Source organism: Salminus brasiliensis, chromosome 25 (assembly GCF_030463535.1).
Source record: "Salminus brasiliensis chromosome 25, fSalBra1.hap2, whole genome shotgun sequence".
NCBI lineage: Eukaryota > Metazoa > Chordata > Actinopteri > Characiformes > Bryconidae > Salminus > Salminus brasiliensis.
The window spans coordinates 19,284,221-19,306,129 of NC_132902.1; the positions used below are offsets into that span (position 1 = coordinate 19,284,221).

General features: G+C 40.1%; 1 protein-coding gene across 2 annotated transcripts in view; it reads right to left on the reverse strand.

Moving 5' to 3' along the window:
- The window catches only part of map2k5 (mitogen-activated protein kinase kinase 5), a 68,747-nt gene that overhangs the window by 13,316 nt on the left and 33,522 nt on the right, over positions 1–21,909 (reverse strand). For both annotated transcript variants that reach the window (XM_072671442.1, XM_072671443.1), the window contains 4 exons: positions 18,444–18,473; positions 10,861–10,887; positions 10,448–10,480; positions 797–858 (listed from right to left, as the gene is read on the reverse strand). In XM_072671442.1, the coding sequence (XP_072527543.1) occupies positions 797–858; positions 10,448–10,480; positions 10,861–10,887; positions 18,444–18,473 (152 nt within the window). The remainder of the gene's footprint in view (positions 1–796; positions 859–10,447; positions 10,481–10,860; positions 10,888–18,443; positions 18,474–21,909) is intronic.

The following is a 21,909-nucleotide window of genomic DNA, read 5'->3' on the forward strand; positions in this document are numbered from 1 at the left end:
CACCACAGATTTCCTATGCGATTCAAGTCAGGCGACTGCGACGGTCTATTCAGAATCTTACAGGACTTCTTCTGAAACCAAGCCTTGATGGACTTTAATTGAGCATTACCGAACTATAGTCATATCTCCCTGTAGGCAGGATGTTCTTTTTAGCGTATGCTTCATTCTTTCTCCTCTAGACATACCTCTGCTCCCTGGGCCCGAAATTTCCAGTTGTGTTTTATCATTCCACAGAACAGAATCCGAAAACTTGTGAGATGAAACAAAACTGGGGACTTTTCAGAGTGTTCAGAGGATCAGCAGCCATAACAGCAAAAGGGAAACTGCAGTAGTCGCTAAAAGTGGCATTTCGTGTTTAATTTGGAGAAAGCTATTTAAATTGGTCTTGTTTGATTGATTTACTGTAAAAAGCTGACAGTTTACTAAACGTTGGTAATAAACCTAATTTGCAATGCAGGTTAAATCATTTTCATTGCAGCTGATCTAATCTTGATGCCAAAACTACATTCCAATGCTATTTTGTAAAGTCTATTTAATTTTAAAGAGCAACTTTCAGCTGAAGCACTTCAGGAACCCATACTGAGTGTGGGTTTGAGTGTGAACAACTTTCTAAAAAAAATAAATAAATAGATAAATAAATAATAATAATAATACATATATATATATATATATATATATATATATATATATATATATATATATATATTTGTTGTATATAAATTGTTGTCATTTACCAAATATTTAGATACGAATATCACCATAGTGTTGTCATGATAAATGTACTACACACACTCACCACTGTGTTATGAAGTTCACAAATTTATCACTGAATTGACCAACTGGAAGCACAGGAGGGTCCTGAAACAAACAATAAAGACAACATTCCATTAGCCAGGAACATATGACAAAATCTTTGGCACATGTTAGCAGGCGTGTAATTGTCTACCAACACACAGTCACACACACAAACATCCATCTTTGTGGTACCAAGTTACTGCCAATCCCATATCAAACCCTAATCATTAGGCCCCACTAAAGAAAGAAAGAAATGTAGAATAACCAAACTAAAATCACTCAAATTACATACAAATATCGGTTAATATGACTCATTATCTAAAGGAAACCATGTATTTAGAAATAAGCACAAAAGAATGAGTCCCTTATTTATTTATTTTTTTTTTTTTTTAACACAGCCACTGAAAATCGATAAAAGAGAAAAACTGCAGATTGATTAAGAAACTCATGTTTAAGCTTTTCAAAAATACAACAAACGCTCCTAGCGAAAGATATGCAGGGTGCATGTGTCCTTGATGAAGAGGTCTTCCTTTGGTGAAAAGAGGCAGTGTATATTAATTTTTTTGCAGCACCTGAACCCCCCTTTTGTTGGAGAGAGTACAATGCAGGACGACGTACAACCATGATTTCAATTCAAACAAACACAGAGTCCCTGAACAGAAAGATGGAGGAAAAGAGTGGTTTGGAGGTTTGACAACAGGGTAATAGCCCATATTTACCAGTGAGAGAGAAAGAGAGAGAGGGGAGAGTGAGAGTTAGTGTGTACGTTACTTAAGAAACATTATGTAGCATTTTTACCTTAAAATAACAGCTTTAAAAAGCACTAATGCTTCACTGATTTGTAAAAGGGAGAATGGTATTGTTGCTACTGCGGGCTCGGCATGCTGCTAACTGCACTATCTAACTTGGGAGAAGCAGGCAGGACAAGGCTTGCGAGAACATTATATATATATATATATATATATATATATATATATATATAAAATGTGATTATTATTAAGAAAAAAAAGAAATGTGACATTGCCATTAATAGCCTATTTCTTTCTGTTCTGTGCAACACAACAGCTAGCCTAGGATTTCTCACATGGGAAACAGTCTTTTCTAATTTTATTAGAAAATAAATACTAGGAAAATACTTGGGCTAATCATATACACTCTTAAAATCAAGGCGAACAAACGATTCTTAGAGTGACGCCATAGAAGAACCACAAAGAACAATTATAATAATAGAGAAAACAATGTGAGTGTGAAGAGCCTTTAAATTTGTATTATCAAGAGGTTCTTCACACTTAATCCCTATAACACAAATGGTTGTTTATGGTATTAAAATAATATATGGCGTCATGCAAATAACCTTTTGTAGCACATTTATTGTTAAGAGTGTAGTTCAATAAAATTGGCCAATTAATTGTAAACAAATATACCATCAATGGATCCTTAAAATTTTCAGCAGCACAAAAAAAACTTTAATTCTTTGTCAAACACAGACCAAAGAGCCATGTAGAGCAAATCAGTAGTTGAGGGGCTGAGGGAGAGAGAAGGGAGGGAGGTTGTCATGCCCCCCTCTTAAAAAAAAAAAAAAAAAAAAAGATATATAAAAAAAAAAGAAAGAAGAAAATTAATAGTCAGTATTAGCTGTGAAATTAAACGCTAACTGCTCTGTAGCAGCAATCTCATTACACACCGTAACACTCCCACACAAAATAATGCATCTAGTCAAACCACAGAAAAGTGGATTGATCTCATTGGCTATTAAAAAAAGCCCTTTGGGCTGCTTTCCTCTCCTGGCCCTGTGCTCTGGGTGGGCTGGAGGAATATGATGCATGCACCTATTTAAATTAACAAAGCAATAATAAGAGGCTGCGATGTGCCACTGCTCGAGTGAGCCGCAGCCTTGCGGAGCAGCCATACATCATTACACAGCCTGGGCCTATAGCCTGGAGGCCTAAACTCACACACAGACACACACACACATACATACACACACAGGCGCACACCTGGACGAATGTGCATACAATATAGCAGTGCGACAGAGCAGTACAACAGATTTCAGATAGAACAGCAGGGATGGGCAATATGAGGAAAGGATATCGTCAGTGTGTTACGATAACCTTTTCTAAGAGTATTGTTGATCATCAGTGCATTTTGAACATGATGCTAGCAGAAGGCTAGGATTTCTCACACAGCTCATGTTACAACTGCATGTAATTTGAAGGGTTCAGAAGAGGCTGCTGAGTAAAGAAAAGGTCTAGGGTGTTAGAAATCCAGCATGCAAGTATCAGGCAGATTCAGAAGTCAGGAGACTGGATCTTTAGTGTTGGAGTTTATTCACGTGCAGACAGAAAATCATACACGGGCACAGCTTAGTTGATCACGGACAGTCTAGTCCAGTCTGACCCAGTGCAGTCTAATCTAATCCAGTCTGGTTAGGGATATTTCGGGAGGACCTTATATATATTGGGAACTGTGGGAGTGAAAAGGATGATGAAGAGGAGTTTAAAAAGGGGTATGTGAGGGATGAAGGTGAGGGTACTTGGAGTATCAACATTAGGGGGGTTGATGGTCATCACACAACAAGGAGGGGGGGTTGACTCTCTGTAAAGGTGGGCGACCATCAGCACTTTCCAGAGGGTTAATTGTATTACCATATAGTTGGCAGTCAAAGATAAAGCCATGGTTCTTCAAGCCTTTAAAAAGGTTCTTCACACTCTATCCCTATAACACAAATAATTATTTAAGGCATTATACCGCTGAGCCACTCGGAGCATATACAGCTGCAATTCTAACTCACTGACTAACTGCTTGGTCAAACGTTTTTTCTCAGTGATGGAGAACATCTTGTACATGGGTCTTCAAAAAAGAGAGTGATGTCAATCGACTGGCTTTGGGAATAACAGAAGGGTGAAATGAGACTCGTTCTGCTGTGCTTGGACTCATAGCCTGCCAACTAGGCAAGTTAGCTAACAGGCTAAACACCACAGCACAGACCGTGTTCCAGCTAAATGAGGCTCAAATCACAGGATAAAGCTGGTGGACCCTTTTATCCCCCCCCCCCCACCTGTTTTCAGAGAGTGTCTTCACCAATCAGTGAGTTCTCACAGCACCCCCACTCTGTGGCTCTCTTAAACGCATATGGGGGAATGAGCTTATTTGGCCACGCACTAGGCAGACACTAAAGGAAAATTTGACACATCAGACATTTAGAAGCGTCTCCTCGTGTATTGCTTTCCCTTTTCCTCAACACACTTGATTTAAATAAGCTGTTGAACTATTACTAGTTAATGTATTTAACTAAGTCCCTGGAGAGAAGTACTGCCAATAGAATAGGACTCTCTGGAGCAGATAAACATGAACCTATTGGCACCATGCCTAATGCCAGACATGGGCTAAAGGGGTATAAAGCCCCCTAACATTGAGCTGTGGACCAGTGGAACTGTGTTCGCTGGAATGACAAAAACAGGAAAAACCCTCGAAGGTATTGATAATACCCTTGATTTTAGAAGAAAGAAAGAATGAGCTGTGTCTCAATACTTTTGTCCTATTCAGGTATATTGCCACATTCTGAACACTAGCTACCACACACACAGACGCTCATGAACGTGTACAAACATGGCCCTTGGGAAGGGTGCTTTGATGTGGCTGTAGTTTGATGAAGATGAAGATGATGAAAGTGCTGGTGTATTATGCAGCTTGCTGCCATTATCCAGCACTACAAACAGCCGCAGACCCGGAGCCTCGCTCCCTCCACAATACCAGCGGTAAATATACATGTAATTGCCCAGCAGCAATTATCAGGCAAAATTAGATCAGTAATTACAGCGCCGAATTTAAGCGCGAGTCTTATTAGAGACATCAGCTCCTTCACAACACACACGGCCAGAGCGGAACAATAAAAGACAAGCTGCCCTGCAGATGTCCAAACGAGCCGCTGGGCACCGAAGCAGCCCACTCGCTTCGGTCCAGCACAAACTGCAGTCTGCAGAAAACCACAAACTAGCACATCAGATGAGAGACTACGGTCGAGAGAAAGAGAGAGAGGACAAAGAGAGCTCTTGTATGTATTACCTCATTTAGTTGTTTATTCACCCCTCACCTGAGCCCCATGAGACCTTGCAACCAATTATTTATGCCTCTCCATGGCAACCACACACACACACACACACACACACACACACACAGACACACACACACACACACACTTTATACAGGCCAGGCCCAGACACACTGAATGCACAAACCTACAACATGGACTAAAATTGAATAAAAATGTAATGGTAATGGTAAATGGAAGCACACACACACACACGCACGCGCGCACACGCACGCACGCACGCAAAATCAGATGGCATTTCATACAGGACTATATTCTGACTACACACTTATGTGATTGGAGGGAAAGTAGTCAGTAAATTAGTGAACAGCTCATGTTAGCTATATGGCTAGCAAATTTAGGATTTCCAGCAACAAAGACCTATTCCTCGTCATTTGTTTGTCCCCCCCAATCCCCCTTTTATTTGCTTTCGACGTGACCTTAACAGCACATACACTATATGTCCAAACATTTGTGGACTAGAGGGGTATAAAGCCCCCAGCATTGAGCTGTGGAGCAGTGGAACTGTGTTCTATGGAACGATGGTTGGTGCTTCATCCAATACTTTTGTGATGTGAGGTGGGGTGGTGATGATCTAACATCCTGACCTCACTACCATCCCTTGTGCAATCAATTCTTCTCAGCATGGCTCAGCAAAGCTCCAAAATCTAGTAGAAAGCCTTCCCTGAACAGAAGAGACCATCACTCCAACAAAAGCAGGACAAACTCCTGATTTCAAAGAAACAATGCATGAGCAGGAGTCCCAGTGTAGACTAACAGTCTGAACCCATACCACACACACACACACACACACACACACACACACACACACACACACACACACACACACACACACACACACACACACACCCTCTCATTCTGCTGTGCACACAACTGATGATGGATGCAAATATTTAGCTCACTACTCCAAATACAAGGTTCAGGTTAATTGCAAAACTAAATCATGCAATATTTTTCTTTTCCTTTATTGATTTTTTGCTCTCCTCTAGATCTTTTTTTCTTTTTAATTCTCTCGCACACCTCAGGTGCATTTCTGCTCTCTTATTCACACAGTAGAGACAGTTGCTCCAACAGAAAACAGCATTAACCCTTGATTTTAGAAGAAACAATAAATGAGCAGGTGTCCCAATACTTTTGTCCATAAAGTGTACATTTTCATGCACTGTCATTCCCTTTCTGCCCTCAATTTCCTTAAGCTACTCGCACTCGCTCTCCATGTCTCTCTCTCTCTTTTTACAGGATTACTCTTTTAAAGTGGGTCCCACAGAGTCTCTCCAGATACTGTGTCTCACTCACTCACTCACTCATACTCGGTCAAAACTGTAATTTAGTGGCTGCTAAGTGTGTGTATGAGTGTGTGTGTGTGTGTGTGTGTGTGTGTGTGTGTAAAATAAGGTCTTTGTCAGCTGAAAGTAGGTGGCGGCGGCAGCAGCGGCGGTGGCGGCAGCGGCAGCAGCAGAGGCAGTGTTCCCTGGCCTCGGGGCGCTGAAAGGAAGGGCACGGCAGAAAATATTTTGAGTGATGCCTCCGCCGTTTGAGTAATGAACAGTTCAGCTGGGTCAACCCATTACACCGGCCGCAGTTTAATTATTAATTACGCTCAATCTATAAGAGAAAAGGACAAGTTCAGTATGTTTAATGTGTGTTTATGCTCCTTTCCCCCCTCCCCTCCCTGCTGCCATTCTGCTATTAGCACATGTCAGTGAGCTGCTCGAGTGGAAAGGAGAGAGGTCTCCAACACACACACACACACACACACACACACACACACACACACACACACACTTGCAATTAACAAAATTACTTATTAATCACTCACACAGATGAAGAAAGCACATTTAAATGTTACAGTACCCAAGTATTTGTAGAACACTCACTTTCAGCTAAAGCAGGAAATCCTGCACTACTTGTGGTGTGGCTAAACACATTTGACTGGCATGTAGATGAACACAAGCTCTAATTAGAGAAAAAAAAAAAGGGAAAAAAAAACAAAACAAAAACAAAGTCTCCCCCCCCCAAAAAATCTCAAATTTTGCCAGGTTTTTCACTTTTTTTGACGTAAGATGGATCCGACAGTGGTTTTTTTTTACATTGTGTCCAAATTTTACGATGAATGGACCAATAAAAATGCTTCAAAATGAAGAAATAATTTTTCATCCTCTATAGTAAATTTTTCTAGAAATTTTAGATACAAGGTTTTTGTGTGTTGTGTGACAGAACGGAATACAGATTTATCTGCTTCGATTGACCAGTATGGATTTTCTTTGCTAACTACTAAAGCTGATGTTAGATCTCTCCGACAAACTAAAGCCCGATTTATGCTTCTGCGTCGAATCAACACAGAGGCCTACACCACTGTAAGAGTTCATACATGAGCGTTCGCGCATCCGTTTTGCTCTGCATTTACAGATCCAAAACACTAGTCTGGTGGGTGGGTTCAACTGTGCTGAAAATACAGAAATTCAATGCTCCAAAGGGAACCAATGGGGGGGGGGGGGGGGGTCAGGGCGCTTCGTTTACATTCCTTGGAAGGGGACCACCAGGCTACAGTGTGGGATATGCCGAGGGCACGCGGCTACAGCGTAGATTTGACGGAGAAGCATAAATTAGTTTTAACCTGCTGGCACATCATCCGCTGAAGAGAAAAGACCTCTTGTTGACGAGAGAAGCCCTCACTAGAATTCTACATATTGGTTAGCTCTGTTAGCTTATTAGCTTATCTGACTAGACATGAAAACATATTGATTTTCATTATTGTTTTATAGCAATATTTTTTTTTATGTAAAATCTTACATTTTTAGCTTCTTAAAATTACATTTCTGTAATTGAATTGGTGCACAATGTACATTTTACACACCCAATTCTGTTTATTTAGATTTTCCTGGTATTATTTGTTTTTCAGGTTAGAGCATTCAACAGTAAAATTACTCAAAAAAGCCCATCGCTATGTTCTACTACTATGTTCAGTGCTCTTACTGGTTTAACTGGCCAGAACTAGTCAGGTTCCACACCACTCTGTTTCATCCTCAGGAAGATTTGCTTTTAGAAGCGGTTGACCGTCTCCCTCAACTCACGCCAAAGTGCAGTGGAATATGGAGCAGTGAGCTTGTCCAGTGTTAGGGAATATATGGACTCACTGTCCCTCACCCCGGCTAGCACAGAGAGATGAGGTGAGGAAGTGTGTCAAGGTTTTAGGTGGGTGTATTTTAGTGCCTAGCGCAGGTCAAGGTTAATGCAACACCACACAGCTTCTGTGCTCTGAAGCCTGGTCATGCTACATTACCCCAGCAAAGTGTGTAGTGTGTGTAGTGTGTGTGTGTGTGTGTGTGTGTGTGTGTGTGTGTGTGTGTGTGTGTGTGTGTGTGTGTGTGTGTATATGGGAGGGGGGTGAGGGGGGTGGGAGAGTAAGAGAGAATAAGAGCAAGACAGATACAGAAACAGCTGCTAAAAGGAGAGGGTAAGAGAAACAAACATAGAGACACAGAAAATAGGAATGAGTGAGAGAGCATTTGTATAGTCACTAGTTGATGGGCATTTCAGGCTTTTCTTTTATATGAATTGAATGGATAGCATAGCGAATAGCAATGCAGCTACATATGAGGTACAATTCCTTCACTAGGCATTAATGTCTGTTTAATAAACTGTTCAAATAGATACAATGTCTTAAAACTATTCACCCTAAGAACTTAAGCAAATCAAACTTAAGCATTAAGAGTTTTGTACCGTTGGTTTCTTTTTTTTGGTGCAATATAGAAGCATTTTTTTTAAAAAGAAGCATATACAAGAGTTTTTCTATCATGAAAAACAGGGCTGCACATAACGTTTAGTTTTTTTAAGCTATTAGTGTAAGCTATTCTGTCACTCGTACACTCCAATTAAAGTAAACTGAAAGATAGAAAGTGATCGAAAAACAAAAATGTTACATAATGCATGCCACCAAAGACATTACAGCACTTGCTGTGGTGTTATCCTGTCTTCTTAACAAAGCGCTCCGTGATTCTTGTGGTTAAAGTGCTTGTGAATAGCAGTTCCTCTTTACTTCGCAAAGCTTACAGAGTCCACACTTCAGATGCCCATGAGTTTCTTTTTTTTAACTACATCTTGTAAAAGTAGAAATTTACATTTTACATTTATGGCATTTTAGCTTATGCTCTTATCCAGAGCGACTTACAAGGTTACTCGTATTACAGAGGTGGGCTAATGTAGTGTTAGGAGTCTATTGGGGTAGCGCATAATAGTCACCTAGAGTGTGAATCGAATCCCAGTCTCCCACATGCTGTGGTAGCTTACTGGCAGGTAGTAATGTTATCTGTTGCGCCACACCAACCAACCCATGCCAGTGTCCCAAACTGCACACTGCTATACTTACCACATTAATAAACACATTTCTAATGCTGGTGCACTATTTTTACATACTATAGAGTGTGAGGTTTGGGACACGGCCCCTGTTTTCAGTGGGCGCAGCCATCTTTGCGATGCACATCATGCTAACTGACGCATTTCCGCAATCAATGCTGTTGATTTTGTTGAAGAGTTGCCCCAGCCATAATTAAGAAGTCATTTAGAAACAAAAAGAACCAGCCGTCATGTTATTATTTACAGCCAATGCTGTAAACAACATTGTAACAAACAGCCGAAATCCCTTTTTAAAGGGCTCTGATGGTCTTCTAATTGTTAAGATAGTTTGTATGAGTTAAAGATAAAAAGCAAACGGTACAAATCTGTTACAACTGTTTACAATGTTTGTTGTTTAAGAATACATGATGGAAATGCATTGTTACATCTGGACTAGTTTAGTCTCCAAATCTAGCTTTAGTGTCACTTTCATTTTGCCATGAATTGCCCACTTGGATAGGCCTTGCAAACCGACCAATCACAAGCTGTTGGGCACTACAAAATCAATACCTTGTGACTGGAATTTTGCCCATTTGTCAGGCAAACTGAATTATCCTGTAAACCACAATTGGGAACTGGGATTTACTAGTAGAAACCCTGACTCTTGCACAAAGACTCCTAATGTTACTTTCACCTACCACTACTTCTACTACATATAAGAATTTCAAAATAACCGTAAGGTCTGACTTAGCTCTGTAACAGCTATGTAAAAGTATTCACTGATCCATAGTTAGTTTAAGTGCCTTGTATTATTATTTACGTTTATGTATAAAAAAAAAAAATGAATTAGTTATTGGAAGAGGCCACAACATGGTGCTTATTAGATTATTTTTTCCCACCCAGAGATTCTTTATTTGTGTCTCCCTACCAGTAACATAACCAATGTGATTTCAAACCAGCTCCCGCTCTTTCCCAAGCTCAGGGTAAAATCCAACTGTGATGTAAGCAACCCAGTCCACTCCACTACGCCACTCCAGCCCCTGGCTTTCAGTGAGACCTGCTGGCTCTGAGCTCCGCCAGCATATGACAAGCTCAAACCCTGAGCTGATCTGCTAAAACACCTTGCTTCATTAGGAAACAAAACAGCAGCTTTCTGCCCCATTAGCCACGGCTTTAGGAGCTCCGGCACATCAGACGCGGACTCACCTCATCAACGATGCACTGCAATAACTGGAGAGGCTGTGGAGAAAGGGAGGGGTGGGGGTGGTGGGGAAGACGAGGAGATTAGACTGCGCTCAATCTCCTTACAGTGCAAAGAAAATGAAATCGGTAATGCAGCAAAACAGGTAGCGATTCAGATTAATCAAATGCACTCAGACACAGAAAAAGCCATTGGATCCGGAACGCTCTATTATTTCTAATAGCCTCTCATCGGAATGCAGGGCAGTTAAGTGCCGGTGTATTGTTGTATTATTGTATTAACTTTAGAGGCAAGCAGCCAAGCGGGGCGAAAAGAGACGACTATCAAAACAATGGAAATAAAGAAGGGGTTACCTTCATCTCCGAAAAAGAGATAATAAAATGAAATAAAAAAAAAAAAAAACTCATCACATACTTACCATTAAGGAGCCTTGGTTCTTCTGAATCTGCGGAAAAAAGAGAAACAAAGAAAAAGAACATCAAGAATAAACACAGGGACGGCAAGAAAGAGGCAAGGCAATATGTAATTAGCATGTTATAATCACAAGCGTCTCACTAGGACACGTTTATGATCACTGGGGGGAAAGCCATGAAAAGCCCGGTGGCCATGAGCGGGCACAACGTGTTAACAGCATTTGCATAATGAAAATACACAAGCGCTAATAGCCTGCTCTTCATTTAGCAGAGCCCAGCTACGCAGCGTGAACTGATTCTCTGCTGATGCTGCCTCCAGGTTTAACAGAGATGGAGGACAGGATTGGTAAAAGTGGATGCGAGATGTGAAACTTAAACAGGCAGCGCAGTAACTTGAGTATAAACAGCACATATTTCTTACACGTTAGCTGAAATACTGCTTAGATGGGAAAACTGTGGCATGATCAGCTAGAGCCTCGGGCTATAAATACCTAGAATTGACATCCAGTTACCATCCATATATGAAGCATTTTTACCAGATTCCGTTCACACTTTCCTCCACAATGTGTCTTCAGGGTCATCAGATGAGATCCGATTTCACGTTCCCAAATAAAAAGCACCCACATGATACCTATTTTACTTTCTCTTGCTGACTGTTCCTCATCAAGATTTTTTTAAGGAGCTTGGGACTGCTGTAGAGGAACGATGAGGGTTCCACAACCCAACATGTCTCCATCAGATGTGATGGACTATTTGAACCACATGGAAATACAATTCTGTACTGTAAGACCCCGATTACGTCTGGTCACCTCACTGGAGACGCAACTGACCACCAAGTGTAAATGCATGTGGCTAAAGATACAATCCAATACCAGGATACAATCCAAATGCTGGTCACATTCCATTTACACAGGTGTTAAATGTGGACAAGATGCATCTCTGACCCCGGTCACACACCTGGTTACTTCACGTGACCAGTAGCTAGATTGTATCCTGATAAGATTCTAGCCACATGCTTTCACACTCGGTAGTTGAAACGAGTCTCCGGTTAGTCAGACCGTTTGCTGTGGGACAGGACATGCACATTTTGCTGCAAATATTACCAGGGTTTTGCTTGTAGTGGGAGGGCTTTTGGCTTTGGAATGTGTCTTGCAGAGATGGATGTGTTTACACTGCTGTAACTTGCGGCTCAAATGCATCTCAAGTGATGGGATTTGTATCTGGTTTAAATGCAGCTTGGGTGTGTTTACACTTGCATTTGTTTATGTGGTTTGGTCTTATCCAGATAAAATTCTGATACTTGAGGCTTGAGGTGTAAACGGGGTCTCTGATAACCTCTGGATGTAGAATTGAGCGATCCGATCACCAGAAATGCATGTTAGTGCAAAGTAAACAGCCTCTAGAAGGTCCACACTAGCACACGCGTCTATTCGCATTATAATGTTAATTAAATTTAGGTTGAAAAAAATATATAAATTTATTTCAGTCGGAAGAAAGAAAATTTGAACAGTTATAGTTACACATGCACTGCAATTTAATTCTGTTGCTATGCCATGTAAACATCAGTATGTTTTGGAATATGTCCATTCATTATCAGAACTAGTGTTTTGGGTCAGTATGTTTGGTTAGCTTGCAAATTATGAGCTTTCAGTAAAAAGAACCGAATCATTACTGCCTCATTCAAATGATAAAACACCCACAACTTTAGACAATAAAATGTGGTCAATTAATATATTTTTAACAGGTTACTGGCTGATTTGACTGCAGAGTGGCCATAAAAAAAACCTACACTAATAATTACAAAGGAAATTATATTACTACATGGCAATAACACTATTTCTACATTATACTGGTACCATCCCGTTGCCTCTATCCAACAGTTTATGTTATAGTCTACTGTAGATGCTTTGTAGATGCTACCCTTTCACAAGACATTCAAAAGACATCCAAAAACTATCAAATACATCTTAGCTTTTACCTCAATTTAAAACCAAAATCTAACACTGGTCTTTATTCTAATCCTTACACTCCTGAAAACCATCCGAGAGTCACAATTTGCTTAAGCTACTGGGAACCACCATAATAAAGGCTGACCTCTGGGTTCTATTGCCTCAGAACATCATCAAGCATACAATCACACAGATGATAACTCAACTAAGTAAGTTAAATAACGCAGTACATCAATAACGCAGAATGTCTGAGACAGAATAATACGGTTACAGCGCAGAGGATGAAAGACGGCGTGATGATATGCTTTTGTCTGATCAGGGTGACTGAGCACCAGCTGCCTGCAACATTTTCACATGTTCAGCAGTTGAGCTGAAACGGCATTTTTTCATCCTAGCGGGAGGCTGACGCTCTCCTGATCCGGATCAGGCCTACTCGTCCTGCCTTCAGCGCAGTGCTGAAATGAACAGCTCCTTCTGACGAGGCGTTACTGTAGATTATTCACTCTCCGTTAATCACCACTAAGCACTTTTTTTTTTCTATTAACAAAAAAAAAAAAAAAAGACAAAACTGAAACTAAACCTGAAGTACAATTACAGATACTTTACTACTGGTGTGTTTCTGGTCAAGAATTGTGCCTTTAGTACTCTTAAAACTAAAGGTGCTTCAAATGTGCTTCAAGTTCTCTGAGCAAAGCTATAAAACTGTTTGTTCCATAATGAACCATATTTTTAGAGATAACTGAGAGTGAAGAAAACTTTACCACTTCAGCTAAACATTCTTCACCAAATTAACGGTTTGTTTTTCCCCCCACTTGCACTCAATCTCTTTTAGAAACATGGTTCTTTCTAGAACCACAAGTGGTTCTTCTACCGCGCTTAGTACTGAAGTTTGAACGTGCCCTGTTTAATGTTTTGTTTTTTTGTTTTGAAGTGAAAATAAGTTCATAAAGCCTCTACAGGGTACTTTTTCTTAGTATATTTCAGGCCACAATTTCTATATATTTGGTGAATGTAAAATATTGGAAAAACCATACATATACAAAATTTCACAATTCTTTGTACATTCCACACTTAACGATAAACTAAAAATAATTCATTAAGTATTTGTCCATTTAACTATGTGTGGAGCAATGCAATGGGCTAGCATGGCTGCAAGTTTAAAGACTTAGAGCAACTCAGTGAAATCAGTAAGTGGAATTGAGTGAGCTCCAGCTTCACTGCAACGAAAGATGATTTGTAGTGACCCCTGCAGTAGAGGCTGTGCCCTTATTTACACATAGAAAATCAACATTATGTACAGTAACTGACCAAAACCTTTGCATACGGCTGTAAGCTAATCATATTTACAACCTTTCAGGCTGAAAGTCAGGCAGTACGTCTGGCTGCACACGCTCACAGGAATGGTGGAACGGTTTGCTAATTTGCTTTTCTGTCCTGGCACTGAAGTGGTGAAAAGAACTTCCCCTTTTTTTGTAAACAGTAAAGCACTTTTGTAAGTTGCTCTACTAAATGCCTTAAACGCAAATTCATAGCATTGCTAGCCAATCGTAGGCCTTTGCATTTCTCGTAAAATTGCATAATGCAGATCTTCTTAACAAAAATCCAGGAAAACAACTCCATAATTAAATTGAAAAATCTTCTAATTGGAACATTTTTGGCCATTTATGTTCAAAAATATCATTTTCATAACTCAACAGCTGATAAAGCAAGATGAAACAGAAATGAGGGGGAACAAATGAGGAGACTGGTTTTATCATTTAAATAAAGCCAGTTAAACGTTTTTCCAACCGAAATGGATTCCGGCTTCAGAATCGAGGCTTTGGGAAAAAGCTATTTTATACAGTAAGTCTGGGTGAATATGAAGGGAAAAATGATCCAAAACAGAAACAGCCGGAGAACACAAAAGGCAACAACAAATCAATCAGGGGAAGAAGCGCCGGCGGCTGTATACACATGCCAGCGAGTCTGCAGTCTTCAAAGATTCTCCGAGCGAGCCATCGAGAGACGCCATTAACTCCTGACAAAGAATGCAAATTAATCCCAACATGGGGTGCGACAGAATTAAAGAGTCTTTTATAATCAATGACAAGACAGGATAACATGCACACACATGCAGACACACACACACACAGAACAACAGAGGTAGTATACGCCAGTCTGAGTGTACAAACGCAACCCTCCATCTTCTAGCCATCCCAGCAGGAACAGAAGCGTTACATGGCCGAGTGTTTGCATACATAAACGGAGGAGTGTGTAGGGCTGTTTCTGGAAGCGGGCGTGAGCGAAAGAGAGAGAGTGAGAACACGCAGATGCATGGGATGCTGTAAATGACAGGCCAAGCCTGAGGTAGTGTGTGTGTGTGTGCGTGTGTTGTGCTCTGTGTGTGCCTGTGATGCCTGTAGGTGAAGAGTCTGCAGCACCATATGGAGCTGCGAAAATTAACATCAAGAGCAAAAACGCAGCGGCAGCAGGAGGTCCTGTCTTCTCTCTCTCTCGCTCCCCCCCCCCCTCTCTGTTCTTGACCTCTTTCTTCTCTCCAAATGAAATTTAGCGAGAGACAGAGAGAGACAGCGAGAGAGACAGAGAGAGAGAGAGACAGAGAGAGAGAGAGAGAGAGAAGGGGGGAGGGATATTAGAGAAAGAGAGGGAGTAATAAATTAATGGGGTGTAAAAATGTGAAGAGCTTTAGTACAGCGCCTTTGGCTCTCTTTGCTAAGAACAGAAAAGTTCCTACACATTCAATTCCCCATTCCCCTAATCACACAGATGATGACGTTGCCTTACGATAAAGAAAAGGAGAAATTCCTAGCGAATTACAAGAGCTGACAGCACCAGTGAGGTCTAGATAAATGTGACCAACCAAAAGCATGGCTAGCCTGGCAGACAACAGAGCAGTGAACAATGCACTACATTATAACTATCATATAATCCAGTGTATAGATCTATTCCTTCATACATCCACCCTGCTTAAGTTTGGCATGTCTACATACTCACAAAAAGGCAACCATCCATTAATAAAACAGGCTGGTTTTGTTTGTTTCTATTTAAGAGTTTTAAAGATTGCTATACAGTGCTTAGGATTTACACACACACTCTAATGTCAAAGTGAAAACCGATTTCTACAAATTCCTGGACCACTCTGCAATCACTAATTTTACAAAAAAAGCTAAATATATTGATCACGATTCCATTTATAAAAGCCATAAAAGGGGGAAACTGCCAAAGTGATGAATAATACATGAAGTGCCTATAATAAAGTAAAAAGTAAAATAAAGTGTTTAAGACACATGTATCCAATAAGACTTCTGATTGTCTTTCATGTAAAGTGCAGACAGAAACACTTTATAATAAATGCAAACCATGTAGGCTGAAAGAGCCGATTTAAATTTCAATTCACTGATTTTGGAAAATACAATTTAAAGTCAAAAAGTCTACAAATTTGGATTAGCTATCATAAACAAGCAGCACCAATTGATGAGATTCTGAAAACTCAAGCAGCTCATCGTTTTTGTTGTCTGCCAAAGGTCTACGCTGGCTCATAAGTCTCCAAATTGGCACATAGTTTTTGCACCCCTGTGATTGCCATTTGAGGCTATATTGGTAAAACAGTCCCATAACAGCTTTTAGCTGGAGGTTTGGATATTAAATCTGATCTGTTGTTGTAGTTCTGGCATTTCCCCTTGCTGCAGAATACCCTCTCTGCAAATCTACAAAATAGATGTATAAATGGTTTATAATTCAAAACTCCGAATTTCACTGAAAGGTGTGTTCCAGCTCAAACCTCCTCTTTCCATCACCCTGGTACAGGTTACCTCATCCCACCTGTTCAATAAGCTTTTTTGGAACTTGCAGCAAATCCTCAGAGGTCGTGCTGGTGTAGTCTACCCTTTATGGCAGTGCTGGACACATCCAGGATATATTTCCTGATCTTTTCAGCAGATTTCTTTCCCCATGACTAAAAGCATGAATCCACTACTGTGTCCATCTGCAGTTCACTAAAGCTGTGCTGTATGTTCAGTTTGATCTAAAATACTAACCTCCTACCAACTCACCTGCTGGTGAAAACGACTGAGATCGGTCCTGCTGATGCTACAAAAGAGCAACTAATACCCTGCTATTGAGTGAGTGCATGCATTACTTTACGTAATAACACTCACTGTATTAACATGACAATAGACAGTGCCAGGGGAGATGTGGAAAACACTTACAAATGAGATATGCTTCAGGCTATGAGCTAACACATTGTACACATACACACAAACAAAGAAAGAGACACACACACACACACACACAGACTACATGCTGCACTACCAATCTCAAAGGATGAACACAAATACTAACATGAGCATCTCACTCATGCCTGCCATGCTTCCAAATAAATAACCCTGTCCACTAACATTCAAGGTCTTGGCAATGGAACTAGCTTTGAGCTTTCCTTCCTGTTTTCCATGAGCTGCCCTGAGTGGCTGCTTCGGTTTAATATGCTAATTAACCCAACAGGCATGCTGGGAGTAATTTATTGAGCATTAGTCAACATTTCCCTCATTAAAGAGCCCCTGCACACTTCCAGAGGGCTTCAGTAAGCCAGAACTGCACTCGAAGTGTGTCTAACTACACACTTCCATACAGATGTAGAAAAGCACTAAATCATAAACTGCCTATAAACATTACATTATTACACTCAGGACTGATTGAACTAACGGACAAACAGGACAAACGTATTTAGAGAATAATTTGTCAAAACACTTCTTCACCACCTGAGTACATTATTGCAATTAGATCATACAGCTTTCTGTTCTTAACCAACTCAGAAATGATAATGGCACAGGTTAGGCAGCCAGTCATTTACATTCATCAGTCATTTACACTATCAGGGATGGTTTAAAAAAATAATAATAAAACAAAATAAAATAAATAAATAAACACAGACACACACACACACACACATCATGAAGAGCGGTGTGAACATGGCTTTGCAATATTTATGAATATATTATTGTGAAAACTAAAATCTTATAAGTGAACTTCAGAGGAAAATAAAATATAATAAAAATGTAAAAGTAGGAAATTGACTGCTGTAGATGACACACTTTCCTTCTCTTATAATGTTGCCATTTTGGAGCAACAAAATTTTGTTTAATTTGTTAAAGCAAAAGTAATTACATTTTTGAATGTCTAGGATTCAATCCTTTTTCTGCTCAAAGGCCAACACAGCAGTAACCTGCACACTGTTCCATTTAACTCATGATGCTCTCAAGCCAACAGAAATAACACAAACACTCCCACATGACAAAATTAGTAATGTACTTCGTAAAGGAAGAAGACCTCTGATTGGACCAGAATTATAATCCAGGGCTAGGGTTCTAAGAACAAGCTAATCCGGAAAAAAATCCCAAGGTGAAATCTGATTACAGGGATTAATGGGATTGAGAAGTCCACTGGGTTAGCAGGACTGCAAAAGGGTAAATAGGGCCTGGATGAGCAACGTGATCACAAACAAAAGGAAGGTAATTACTGCCACACAGAGACTGATCACAAGAGATTACGGTTACTAGGACTTTAAATGTATGACTAATACAGTGAGCTTGCAGAGCCTAAGAATGAAGAAGACAGTAGTGCAATCTTAGAGACGGACTCACCTGGGGATAGGGGAAATGACCAAGGGCCAACTGTAAGAGAAAAAACAAGCAGTCAGAATTGCCAGAGCTTTGATTATCTCTGTAGTCAAAAAATTTATTATTTGACTGATTAACTAGTCATTATGCTGTTTCTTCTTGTTTGGCCCATCACACGGTCCCCATCAAAGCTCTGACTTTGCTGTAAGAATTTTGTCTTTTATGGCAAAAAAAAACATCAGCAAGAGGTATAGAAACATTTTGGTGTACTTAAGTATTGCCATAATTTGCAATACGATTACGATGTATGTATTATATATATATATATATATATATATATATATATATATATATATATATATATATATATATATATATATGCTTTGCCAACAGCACCGATATGTGATATGTATCATATCTCCAGGTTCTTGCCCATACACAGCCCTTATACTACTACTGTATATATTTCCCAACACTGCCTGCAGTGCACTACTGTGCACTTTAACCTCCATTAGCAAGGTCATCTAAGATCTTTGGCAACTTTGTAGACTAATCAAACCAACTTTCAACAAAACTAACTTTTAAACAGAAGTTAGAAGCTAAATTTACTACAGTTTAAATCAATGCATTACTGAAGCTCCAAAGAGCAACAGCTTTATCCTCACTTTACCCTGCAGCTTGTGCCTCTTCAGCAGGTGTGTTTAAATGAGCAAAGGCTTAATCTACTACCGACTGAGGGACTGAAGCATGTGCTGGATTAAGAGCAGGGCTTTAGGACAAGCCACAGAGCCGCACACCCGAATGTGAAGCTGTTCAAAGAGCGGCAGCCATTAGTTAATTCCCACCCTCTGACCCCCCACTAAGAAAGAGGCAGAGAGAGCGGGAGGAAGAGTGAATGAGGGACAAGGAGAGAGACTGAGGAAAAACGAAGAAGAAAGACGAAGATGAAAGTCTGATTTTAAAAGATTGCCTGCAACATGTGGCGGTCAACCAAAAGTCTGCATGACAGCTTTCATCTTAGTTAAATGGGACTAAATAGTGTAACCAGATTATTTTCACACTTAATCTCTAACCCGGATTAGGAGGTGGACTTGTTGGATGCTTTTAGAAGATTAATCTGAATTACACTGTGAAGTTCACTGGCTAAATCGTTCTGACTGCCACGCGAGGCATGGGTACAGGAACGGACCACACCGCCCAAGGCATTGTTTATCATTATGAACAAAAAGTCAAGTCAATAATATTTTCTTCAACTCTAAATCAATGACTATTATAATTGTTAAGATATTCAACAGTATTGACAAATACGGGATGACTATTTGTCACGGCCACTGAGAGCTGCTGACAATAACAAATGAAAAATCAATAGAGCTGATGTGAACTACTAGCACGGCAAATTTAGTACAGGGACTTGAATGGTGTTTCAAAACGGTTCCTGTTCATTTTATTAAACGGACGTGATTCATTTTGACATGAATGAACGGACCTGCGCACAGGGTTAAACAAACGTCGTCAAAAATCACACCTGAACCCCATACACTAGCATACATGGGCACGCAAACACACAAACACTTCCCTAAATAATAGGTGTAGCAATAGAAGCACAGAACAGCTGGGTAGGAGTAATTGATAGAGTTGAACTAATTAGGTTTAATGAATTAAATAACTCATGCTCAGCTGTATGTCCTGAAAGCATACAACTTAGTAGGGCATGAACTGGATGCAGTTAAACTAGCTCAAGTGCAAAACGCTGATAGCAATCGGACATATTTCACATTACAAAAGTATGTGGGATTTTTCAATTACTGAGTTTACTACGAGGCGTAATTCACATCTACATTCTTGCAGTTGCTCTCTTGGTTCAAAAACTTTTTGAAGCATTTAAGCAACTTACAGTGAGAGCAAGGCATGCTAAAGTACAGCCTTGACACACCGTGGCACTCTTACAACTAAACTTCCCAGCATGAAGGTCCAATAAAAAAAGAAAAACCATCACTGCTACTCCTCCAGTCTCAAATATGCATAAACTTTAATTCACCTTAATTATATTGAGTAGTATAATAATACTTAGCACTGCCAATTAACCCAGCATTCATAACTCCCCCTAGCTCTTAACCCATGATTCCTCCAAAACATGAGAAGCCAGCCACAGCATCTTTTGGAACTGCCACAAACGTGGCATTGCACACGCTCTGAGGGAAGCACCGGGTCCTCTGCTGCACCGCACTAGCACACAGACGCCTGTGCCGGCCAACCACACTTAAGTTAGATGAGGGGAGAGAGAATGTCTCTTTTGGAAAGTAGCAGGGCTCGGGATTCGAACACATAACCCCCAAGCCACAGTGGTAGCGAATAAGACCGATGAGCCACTCAAAAAAATGTGCGATTGGCTAAATTTGGCCTCTTTTCACTTAAGCAATTTATTTTATATGTTTTTTAAAATGGAAAGTTTGTTTGGGTCAAACCAGACAGAACTGCATCAAATGAACTGTTTTGTATTAATTGACCAAACTTTGTAACAACTGTTACACCTAGTTCTTTAGTCTGCTACCATCTGGAACATTAGCACTCCTCTCTTTCTGGCTAAATTGTTCAGATATGTTGACGTTAATCACAAAGTCCAGGTTTCTTTTCTACCACAATGCTTGTATATATGAACAGAATTAAATGGTGCTCAAATATTTCTACTATTAGCAAAACTACAATATTATTTTTCAACCACAGCGTCACAGTATCAGATAATAATCGAATGTGCCATGTAAAGCATTTGTTGAGTATTAAAGCTGTTGTTAGTGTTAAAATGCTCAGATTGGGCTTTACATGCCCATTTACAACCCTATACTAAGCTCTGCAAGTAGGTTTTATTGGCTGGTCACTGCAGCGGTCAAGAGGACTGGTTTCTGTAGCAACCCGCAATCGGATAACTAGCTGAGTCTGAAGGTGATGTTCCGCTCTCCAGTTTTACAAGCATCAGAGGTATCATATTTACAGCGTTGAAGCTTTAGTTGTCAAAAGGCTTACGTGAGTGGCCTGGGTGAATACATTTACATCCACAGAGTTTTGAAATAGGCCCATTTTTGTGGCTCTGTTTAACTCAAGTTTTGCTTTTGAAGGATTTGTCCCTTTCAATAACGGAGCTCTTATTATTCAACTATGCCAAGGCAGGTTTTTCATTCTAGGACACCTAGGAATGTTTTTTTAAAATCTTAAATGAACAATACAGAGAACGGTGACATATCTCATACATTCTCAAGAAAATAGAAACTAGAAAAAGTAGATACTGGATACTGTAGTTTTTAGATTGAACAGATATGCAGAGCTTTACGCTATTAGGTTGCAGTAATACTGAAGGTGATCAAAAGACAAAAGAAAGTGTCAAGTCATAAAAGGTAAAAGTAGACAATGGGGGAAAAACGAGAGAGAGCGAGAGAGAGAGAGACTGCAGACAGTGGGAGATTCTGAATGTGATCCATGCATAGCTGAAGGCCAA